General features: G+C 41.3%; 1 protein-coding gene across 2 annotated transcripts in view; it reads left to right on the top strand.

The window, feature by feature from the left end:
* The first annotated feature begins 8,586 nt into the window (after positions 1-8,586).
* il16 (interleukin 16) overlaps positions 8,587-11,025 on the top strand; it is a 48,308-nt gene continuing 45,869 nt past the window's right edge. For both annotated transcript variants that reach the window (XM_020080153.2, XM_069526178.1), the window contains exon 1: positions 8,587-8,802. In XM_020080153.2, the coding sequence (XP_019935712.2) occupies positions 8,790-8,802 (13 nt within the window). In that variant the 5' untranslated portion in view covers positions 8,587-8,789. The remainder of the gene's footprint in view (positions 8,803-11,025) is intronic.

The raw sequence follows: 11,025 nt of genomic DNA, 5'->3' as shown, positions 1-11,025 counted from the left end.
TGAGCAACAATGACTTCAAGAACTCTTTTTGGATTCAGAGTGGTCAGAGAGCTTCCCTCTGATGAGCAGACACTATACACATTGTTAACACGAGCCCGCTCCCCACTCACAACGCACACTTCATATCCTGTCCCTACCCCACCCCACTCGCTATTGTCCTCACACACAAACACAAACGTTGCACAGGACTGGGCCTCAGTCCACCTCTGCAGCCACTGTTTTGACTTCATTGGGAAACACCTCATCCCTCCATGCTGTGGGAAAGTGTGTGTGAGAAAAATGCCTTTGTGATTTCCTACTGATGTGAGCGCAGTTCGCATATCCTGTTCCTGCCAGGAGGAGAGGCAGAGGCTTATTTTTGATCCTAACTTCCTCTTGTCTTAAAGCCAGGTGGAGGGTGGGTGATATCACAGCCATTAGAGTGTGGAAACAAGATAGCCTAGCTTGATGAAAGCCTGCAGCTCCAACTGCTTTTTGTTTCTTGTTCCCTAAAATAACTTGAGTGGAAAAAAAAAGACTTAGAATCCAAGCCAGTGGTGGGGAAACATGTATCTATGAGGACAATTGATATATTGATATCATCCTTTGAGGGCCAATACATATTCCACACCAACCTCTCCAACTGCTCCTCTTTACTATCTGATGTCAGATTGTGAGGATGCTAATGGTTTCAGTCAACAGAACTTAAATAAATCCTCACCTTCGGTAGAGTAATGGATTGCTCACAAAGACAGAAAATCCTTCCTCATATAAAAATCAGTGGTGATCATTTTCACAAAAATGTCTACTTGGTATGTATTTGTTAAGTCTGTTGTTTTATCACAGAGCAGAGAGAATGGTAAATGGTTTGTATTGATATAGAGCTTCTCTAGTCTTCGGCATGCAGATGGGGAAGACTGGGATCGAACCATTCCCTTCTGGTTGAAGGAAGGCCGCTCTACACCTCAGCCGAGAAAAACGAATGAAAGCGTCATAAAACTGCCACTGAATCATACAATACAATACAATACAGCCTATTTCCAGACAAACATTTACTACTACTACCACTACTACTACTACTAATAATAATACTATATCACTTTTCATAAAAGTAAAAGTGCATCAAGAAAAAGTTAATTAGATCATGAAAAGATCACAGCTGGAATCTCATGCAGTTCACAAAATAACACATGATGATGAAATAATGGAAAAGAGTAATGCATGAGACATGAAAGATGAATAAAATGTACCAGAGAAGTAAAGCTGTGAAAGATCACGCTCTGACAAGAAAAACCCTGTCAGCCTTGGTCCTCGTCCATGACCAGGTAAAAGTTGCTACTGTTTAAAATCACAGCCAGGTAACTCAGAGCCTCAAGTAAAATGTTAAAATCTATTCTCAAATGGACAGACAACCAGCTTAGACATTTTTCCTCAACACTGGAAATGTGATGTGAGTGCAGCAACATGCAGGAGACAGACTTTCAGCGCAGAAAGGACAGACAGCAAATCATGAAATTGTATGGTTTAGTGCGGTTTGTCCAGATGATCCTTCTCTGGAGGATTGTGGAGTCTCTTCAGCTCTGCTAGCCTTTATGTTAAAGTCCCCTCATACCACTGACATAAATTGTAAAAAATAAAATATCAGCCAAACAACTAAGTAGAAGTGCAAACTCTGAGACTGCTGCAAAAAAATAGCAGACAGAGCCCCAGGGTTGATACTGTTGTGTTTGGCTTGTAAACTGTTTAATGCCTGTCCAATGCACAGTTCACTAGTCCTGTTCCAGTGCATTATACTCTGAAATATTTAGTTTGTCTCACACAGGTTCAGTTAAATGTCTTTAAATTATGCTAGAATACCTCATTTCAATAAATGTGTCAATTTTGCCAACCAACAACACTGCAACAATAGTAAAGGAAGATTGTTTGAAATGAAAGAGTTATTATACAACAGTATTTCAACTTAAAATGTACAATATATAACATAAGTTATCTCAAGGTCAAGTCAGGTTCACAGATGAGGAAATGGATATAAGATTTATTAACGTCACGCAGCAAACAGCAGTGAATAATTGGGATTCATTATGAGTGACCATTACAAATAGAGTGGGAAATACAAATACAATAGAGTGGAGGCGACTGGCTACCTAGCTAACTGGTTTTCCATCTGTCTCAGGGTCACTTACATGATCTCCTTACAAAACCACCTGGGTGGTTGTAACATTGATGATCTGCTGTCACAAGAGCACTTGAATCTAATTTAAACCCATCCTCATCACATCCCCATATTCTTCCTGTTGTGTGTACAGAATACACAAACCACAAAAGCCACAGTTGATTTAACAGAAAGTAGCTGATGAAACACAAAAAAGCTAAAATTGTGTATATTTCATGAATGTTTTTATTTGACCAAAGGAGGCATGTCTTTGCTGTTGGATGTCCACATGGTTGGGTGTACCTGTGTGGAGTGACCTCTGATGTCCAGAACATCTTGTTTCTTCTCATGTCAGGGAGAAGCCTGTCACACAGCTACGATAGCTGCACAGTGTCTTGACAATGGAATGCTTTTAATGTGTAGGAGTGTCAGCAGGACATGTTTGGTTTTCATTAGTGAACTCTCCGGCGTTAACAGTCAGACCCACTGGAGCTTTAGTGACAGGACTGGGTTTTAAATTGTAAAAGACACAATTGTTAATTACAACATTATCAGAGCTGTGACTTAAGTTATGCATTGAGTGTGATGAACCCTCCTTCTGTTTGTTAGAAGCTCTGTTTTAAAGGTACAGTGTGTAGAATTTTGTGAGATCTAGTGTTGAAGTTGCATGTTGCAGCTGAACACCCCTCACCTCCCCCTCTCCTTCCAAACATGAAAAATAACCTATGGTAGCCTTTAATTGTTATAAAAACTCAAAAGGTGTTTAGTTTGTTCAGTCTGGACTAATGTAAAAAACATGGTGGCCTCCGTAGAGAGGGTCCCCTTGATGTAAATATAAAGTATTTAATATAAAGGACCTTTTCTAGGGTAAAGAAAACTACAATTCATACAATTTAGATGAAACAAACTAGTGAAAACATCATGAAGATTATTCTACATTAAATATCTGCCAATAGATCCCTTTCACCTAAATCTTACACACTGGACCTTTAAAACTGGAGGGTGCAGATGAAAACTCTGGAGCAGCAAAATGATTCCACTCATCTGTAACAGTCTCTGCAGCTCTTCGTTATTAGTCACTTATCTGTTAGGTTTGTTGTTCAATCAGTTACCATGGTGCAGTTACCCAGGAAGTGAACCAGCTTCATAGAATTGAAAACCCAGAATCAGACCTAAATCTACCTGGGTCTACAGACCCCTGATTTAACTTTATACATTGGAGTCAAATATGTGCAGGCATTTTCTTTGAAGAACTGCACATTCATGAGACTTGGGTTTCTTTATAAGTTTGGTGCAGTGTTAGCATAATAGTCATCACCAGTTGTCATGTGAATAAGGAAGGCAGAGATTTGTGTTGCAAGACATCTGTGATGAGGAGATGCAAGAAAAAAAGTGTTCTCGGCAAAAAGAAGATACAGAGTGTGTGAATCATGAACAAAGACAGATAATGAAGTTATGAATCAATGATCACTAATAAATGTATTAAAAAAATCAAACTAAGGATGTGGTTAAAAAATGAAAAAGGTAAAAAAACAGGTTTCACTAGAAAAGTAAAAGATTTATCAACTGTCTTTCTCTCCGAGGAATGGCGCTGAGATGCTGCCAACACCACAGCACACATGCCTGGACTTTCCCTCCACCTTCGTACATCCATTGACGAGTGAGTGGAGTCAGCCACCTAATTGCTCTGGTGCCACAACCCACAATCCAGTAAGTGAACATCATCATTTAATCTCAGGACGGCACCCTACCACACAAAGATACTGATGTCTGTGCTGCCCCAAAGAGAGTACAGGTCTGAGCCTGGCCGCTGCCCCATTCAGCCCTGTTGACACACAGCTAATGTGTCAACCACAGGTACTGCTGTTTAAATCGAAACACTTTGTGTGGGTGAGGACATGTCCGTCTATAGTTATGAGGGACAATTTTGGTTCTATGCCATCACTGTGAGGACATTTTGGCTGGTCCTCACAAATTAAATTGGCGTTTTGAAGGTTAAGACTTGGTGTTAGCGTTTTGGGTTAGGCATTTAGTTGGGTTAGTTAAGGTGAATGATTATGTCAATGAGTGTCCTCACAAGTATAGAGAGAGCGCATGTGTGTGTGAGAGAGAGAGAGAGAACAAGCAGTAGGAGTCAGCGTGTGATGTCATGCTTCTCCACTGCCTCTGAGTCCACTAATGCTGGTGCATTGTTGTGTAATTGGTAAAGGCACATACCTTATTTTGACAGTAGAGGGAGCTCAATCACTGGCGAGCAACTGGTGAGCACATAATGCACTGTGGTAGATGAAATATTTGTAATTTGTGTTTTCTGAAATATTATGGTTAAAGATGCAATATATAGACACCCTCTCTACGTTTAAGAGTAGGCTCAAAACCTTCCTTTATGATAAAGTTTATAGTTCGAGCTGGTCCAGGCTTGTCTTAGATCTGTTTTTAGTTATGCTGCAATAGGTCTTGATATACAATATGTCTACTCAGATACTCAACCAATACTGACAATTCATTTACCTTCCATCATGCTACAAACTGTTTATTCTAACCAATGCTGTAAATACTCTTATTTTTCTGATGTTCTCAGTTACACGTGGCATCTATTGCACTTCTGTCCGTCCTGGGAGAAGGATCCTCACATGTGACTCTCTCTGAGGTTTCTACATTACTTTTTCCCTGTTAAAAGGGTTTTTGGTAGTTTCTCCTTACTCTTGTTGAGGGTAAAGGGCAGAGGATGTCACAGCTTGTTAAAGCCCTATGAGACAAATTGTGATTTGTGAATATGGGCTATACAAATACAATTTGATTGATTGATTCATATATTTCTTATTATGAGGGACAAATCTGCTATTCTGTAAAAAAACAAAAACCATTGAAAATACAGACAGGAATAAAACTGGAAGGTTTGGTGATGGGGGGGCACATTGTGAGAAAATATTCTCTTCTTCAGATAAGTTTCAAGGTGACTAAATCAGTCACTGGAAACATGGAAAACTGTCAGAGGGTAATTTTAGTCTCTCTACCCAAACAATAACAAAAAAGAGTTTGTTGACTTCCTAAGAGTGGGATTATGGGAGTAGGGGAGTTGGTGTCGTCATTGCAGTCAGCTTCTCCTGATTAGGGCTCCTTTTGAGAAGGAGCTGAACTCTCCTCAGAAGTCTCCTCCTCTTCCAAACAAACAGACCCCCTGATTGAATCCAGTAAAAACACTGAGTAAAGCAGCTTCACATTAATAATCAGACTTTCTCTGATGCTGTGCTGCACACACGGGACGTTACTGAGGGGCTGTGAGTCGTCGCTAAGGTTTGCTCAGCTGGTTTCTCTGGTAACTTCTCTGATCCGGACATCTGACGACTAAAATCCTTCACACGGGTTAAAATGTATTTAAAACCACCTCGCCCCAAAAAGTAAATCTTAAAAAAGCGATTTAAAACTGGATACATTCGGACAAACAAACAAACACAACAGTGACACATACACAGATGTTATATGATGTCCCTGACAGGTAATCAAATGAAACACACAGTTATCTTTATTAAGTTTTCCAGGCTTGAAAATTGCTGGAAACATTTGGAAGAATGTAAATAAAGGGTGGCATGGTGGTGCGGTGGTTCCCTGTTTGTAACCCAGACTGGCTGGGGCGATCATTGGTGTGAATGGATGTGTCTGCATGTGTTACGCTGGTGGACTGGGTGTAACCCCCCCCCCCCTCTCACAATGATTGATGATGAAATAATGGATCAAAGCAAGAAGGTTCCCTGTGTTTACAAGACAATGCACTGGTGGCTCATCTGTACAGGGAACGCATTGAAATAATTTCAAAGACGAACATGAGAGGAGTCTTTATCACAGGGGAAAAAGAAAGGAACAACCCTGATCTCTGGGCCATAGACAGATGTAGAAAGTTAGTGCACTGACGGGAGCAGAAAGAGGGAGGGAGAGTTTGAGTGTTTAAATATAGGCCCGACTCTGACCAGTCCTCCAGTGGCTCAGGCCAGAGATGGAAGAGAAACTTCCTGAAGAGCCCTGCGCTCAGGCTGTTTACTGGGGAGGTTGCTCTCCCCTCTGAGGTGTGGTCCATTTCCTCCACACACTGCAGCACAGAGCACAGCCAGTCTACTGTGTGCTATTAGATTAAACATCTTTTGTTTCTCTTCGTGCTCCATCAAGCACAGAGAGAAACAAGACACGTTGACAGAATTACCTGCCCTTCAGTTACTTAGCTAACCACAGAAGACCTCACATCTATACATATCTATTCAGAATGATATTGATGATCATTTTAAAATCAATACAAAAAAGTAACCGTTAATTAAGAGCAAGATGTCCTGTCCTAGAGAGAAAGAGAGTTGTGAGTGAAAACGAACCGGTCGGAAGACATAAACGTTTGTCTCTGTGTGTCACTCAGAGACAGAAATGTCTTTAACTTTATATTGAATGATGTGTCTGAGATGATATAAAGAAAGCAGACATTTTGACATGTCACGTTAACTCACTGTCATAACTTAGAAGTGCAGGACATGTGACTAGATCAGGTCCATTGTTAATGCTGTTAGTAATTCCTGTGATTTTCATTCTATGATTAGTTCAAATATTCCCCTGGAGAACAAGGCCACTGAGGTTAGTATCTGAAGCCATTCAGCACAACATACTGACAGACAGACCTTGATTAGTCAGACATAAAGCAATAATATGTAGAATAGATAGTCACAGCATCAGTGTACATTTATCTTTACATTATTTTCATAATAATTTGTATGTAGGTAGGTATAATATATAATATAATATAGGTATGATACTATCAATAGATGTTTCAACTGTTGAATTAATCTGGATATTAAATACTGTTCTGTAACCAAAGTGTTAAGTGTAAAGGATATATTTTATAAGAAAGGTAGATGACAGAGATATCCATAGACATTTTTATTAAACATTCCACACAGTAGTTAGTGTTTTCTGTACTTTTTCATGCACTGGCCAACTTGGTGATATTTCCCATTCAGAACAAAGGAAACATCCAAAAAACAAATGTATTTTAACTTATTTTTCTTTGTGTTTTTGCATCGGTAGAGTTCTGCAAAATTCACTCCAAGTTAGCACTGAATTATAACATGCAGTACTGCGGTCCTTACTCTATGCCATTATAAGTACTGTCGTAAACCTCTCTGCACAATGACATCATATCTAAAATTACAATTAACTTACAACTTACAATTAAAGTACAAAGTGGAATCTCAACCTAAACTCAAAATCTCATTAACTACAACCCGTATGTGTTTTCTCAAAATTATTTTTTTCTCTGAACCGCAAGTATTCACTTCAGTAGCTATTAAATAACAGCGTGAAACAAACATTTTAAACTTCATGCATGATTTCTGCTGCAGACTGTTGTGCTAACGGTGTGAAGCTAAGAAAACTCAGTTTGGAAGAATGCATGGAATCAAGTGCAAACAGTGTAACACAGAACTAAGTAGATGGTATGAGTGAAGTCAGACGGAATAGTTTTGGTGTATTTATACAAATCATTCATTGTCTATCTACAGGTAAGTCCTTGCTGCTCATTAAGACGCCTGCTAACCGCAGCAACATAGGCAAGCCACTAGAGGGAGGCACAACAAAATGCATGGCATATTCCCCACAGAGGATATGACTCAATTATATACAAAAAGTTGCATGAAGAATTCTGTTACAGATGTTTTTGAGGGGGTGGACACCTCCCTCAGCTGACTCTACTTACCACAGTGGATTACTGCCAGGTGTGAGTGAGAGGCACAATGTTGCTGGGCTCTCAGCCTCAGGCACCAGTCCTCTGGAATCACATCAACAAACATCCTAATTATTGGTATTTAAATCAGAACCAAGACCCAGTGCATGTGTTGTGCATCACACATGCTCGTCCAGGAGGTGCATGCCCAAAAATGAGATGAACCAAAATAACACTAAGTAGTCTGACTGCTCCTGATCTCACAGCGTCCTTTGTGTTCAAAAAGTTAGTTTCTCCCAGAGAAAACAGCCAACATTTAACTTTGCTCCATTTCCTAAAGCACATACCGACCCCTCATAAAGGCTTCACCTCCCAACACAGCCTGTCTGAGCGAAGTGACTTCACTCTGAGTGGTTCTCTCCATTCACTCGCTCTGCCAACATCAACCTAACATCTGTATATTTACTGTCCAGTGCAAACAACGCTGACCCAAACTGAAAACTGGATCCATACTAATACATATAGACTCAGCTGAGGGGTGTGTGTTGGTGTGTAAACCGGAGTGAACCACAGAGAATCTTTTCATGCAGCACACAGTGTGAACACACACACACACACTAAAAGACTACAACCAGTATGTGATGCAAAGTAGGTGTGAGGTCAGGCAAACTGTGGTGTATTTTCCTCTCTGGAACTGGCTCACAGGAAAGGGGCAGTGATTTTGGGGAGCTGTGCCTTACTGAGACACAGTGTTGTGTTCTCCACAAACGAGGGGGAGGAAAAAGGAGGAGGAAGACGGAGGAGGAGAAGAGGTACAGGCACGTTAACCAGGATGAATCGCAGGGAGGAATCTTTGCTCTGAGTGATAGGACCTCTGCCTGTTTGTCTGGAGTGACTTCATCCTTTGGACCCGCTGTTTGTATCTTTGGTCGGAGCTGTGGATGCTGGCTGAGAGGCAACATGATTGACTACGGTAAGTACAAATTCCACTACTAATGCTGAGTGCAAGTCCTTAATTATCTAAACCATATGTCTCTCAGACTGGAATCCAACTTCAGCCTGCCTATAACGATATTAAGATTAAATGACAGGAAATAAAGAGAAACAGTTGTTTCTGATGGCTTGAGTGTTGTATAACTACCAAATTAGTTGCAGAGCCGGGAAATTAAATTATGCACTTGTCCTGAGGACTGGATGTGTGAGATAATCAGTTTGTGTGTGTGTGCTTGTGTGTTTATGTTTATGTGTGAGGATTCATGAATTCACGCAAACATTACATAACATTGCATATGTCCATTCTGAGGCGACCTTTATAGCCCAAATAGCCCACAGAGACCAGTGTGAGACGGACACAGATTCCTCACTGCTCCTCCCACAGCCAATCATAATCCCACGGGTCCAGACTTAGATACGACCACATGGCCATACACAGCCCGCAGTTGTCATTCCACAATGTGTCACCAGCAGACGTGCGGAACAGCAGACGTGCGGAACCTCCCTTGAGTGGCCCCTGTCGGGCAAACCAAAAGCGATCTCTGTGATTGTCCACACTGTAAAAGTGGTGAAGTGCACATTAGCAGCGTGACTGAGACGTGCTCTTGGCTGTCATCTAGGTCCTGCTCCACCTCTCAGTCTGGAAAAAAATCCCCAGAGAAAACTGCAAACAACACACACGTTGTTCGACTGTGCAGCAACTCCACCCTCTGCTTTCTCTCAATCAGGTTCTGTGAGGCTGGTATCCCTGCCTCACTAATGCCACAGGCAAAAAGCATGTTTTCTCTCAGTGCACGCACACACACACACACACACACACACACTATGCAAACGTGTATGCACACTGTTTATCCAGCCTCTACCCTAAACACGCAACGTGACCCACGCTATGCTCTCTTCTCCTCCCCCAGTTTTTCTTCTTCGTCCATGTCCTCATAGGGAACAGTGTTACTGCTGTGTGCCATTACATCAATAGAGTACTGTGTGAAGGGGAAAGTTGGGCTCGCCGTGACCGTAGCTGACATCACAGGAGGCAGTCAGCATCTTCAAGACTCTGAAACAAGTGCTTTTTATGAAGCTTGAAATACACACAATAACCACACAATAACCACACACATATATGGCCTACATGGAGGTGCTTTAAATGCCCAGTGCAGTTAGTATCAGTGAAACGGTAGCTGTCCTCTTTGGGCCTGAATGGCACCTGAAGATAGAACCTTCAGGAACCTGGAAACTTGGTACAATCCATGCACTGTATAATAATGGACGACATGACAGCTCCTTACTGGAACCAGATACCTCGATCACCCCCTTGGTTGCAGTTTACATAAGATTTGGCTTGAATTAGTTATTTGATGCTATAAAAAAAAAAAAAAGGTCAAGTATTATGATTGAGAGTTGAGACTGGCCCGTGATTGGTCGAGCACATGTACTGGTGGGACATTGATACAACTCCATGATGAGGACAAAAGTAAAATGGTGGACCCCATATCCGGAATATTTTTCAGAGGAAGGTGCCAGCATGTAAAAACCTGTTGAGTTCAACTTAAAGTTAAGACCAAATTTATCCCCAAGGATCTAAATCAGTAAAGTAACTGTTCCATCAATATTAATTTCAATCTGATGTCTGTGCATTACAGAACTAGATGATACAAGACGTCAAGTTTAATGAGGGCTAACATAGCCTGCATGGCTCTGTCTAAGGTAAAAACAACATCTATCTTAACTGTGTTCATTTAATCTCAACACAGAGATAAAAACAACAACTTGCTCCAACTATTTCCAAATGAAGAGCAGTCAGGCACAGCATGGGAGGTTGCCAAAAGCCAACAACAATTATTGTGTGTGGAGACGAATATGCTGAAACCTGGGTTCAGGTACATACAGAGCGGTGCAGCGGTGCTCTGGGTGGAAACTGAAAGTCACCGCAACTATGCCTGGAATCCCAGGTGATCAATTTTGAATTTCTGTGCATGTATGGATTAAATAAATAGGATGTATTCAGCAGTGCTGAATGTAGCTGGTAGCACAGTGAGCTTCCGAAGCATCGCTTTGTGTGACGTTGACTTGAATCCAAGTCTTGCTAGCTACTCCCTCTGCTTTCAGTCTGCTGAGGTGCTGTGTAAACTCATCATATCTCATGCGGTGTGAAGATGCCCTTCAGCCCTTCCTGTCCTCTGTGGCGTCTTACTGTGGCCATCTC

Source organism: Paralichthys olivaceus, chromosome 1 (assembly GCF_024713975.1).
Source record: "Paralichthys olivaceus isolate ysfri-2021 chromosome 1, ASM2471397v2, whole genome shotgun sequence".
Taxonomy (NCBI): Eukaryota; Metazoa; Chordata; class Actinopteri; order Pleuronectiformes; family Paralichthyidae; genus Paralichthys; species Paralichthys olivaceus.
This window is presented reverse-complemented; position numbering and strand designations above follow the sequence as displayed.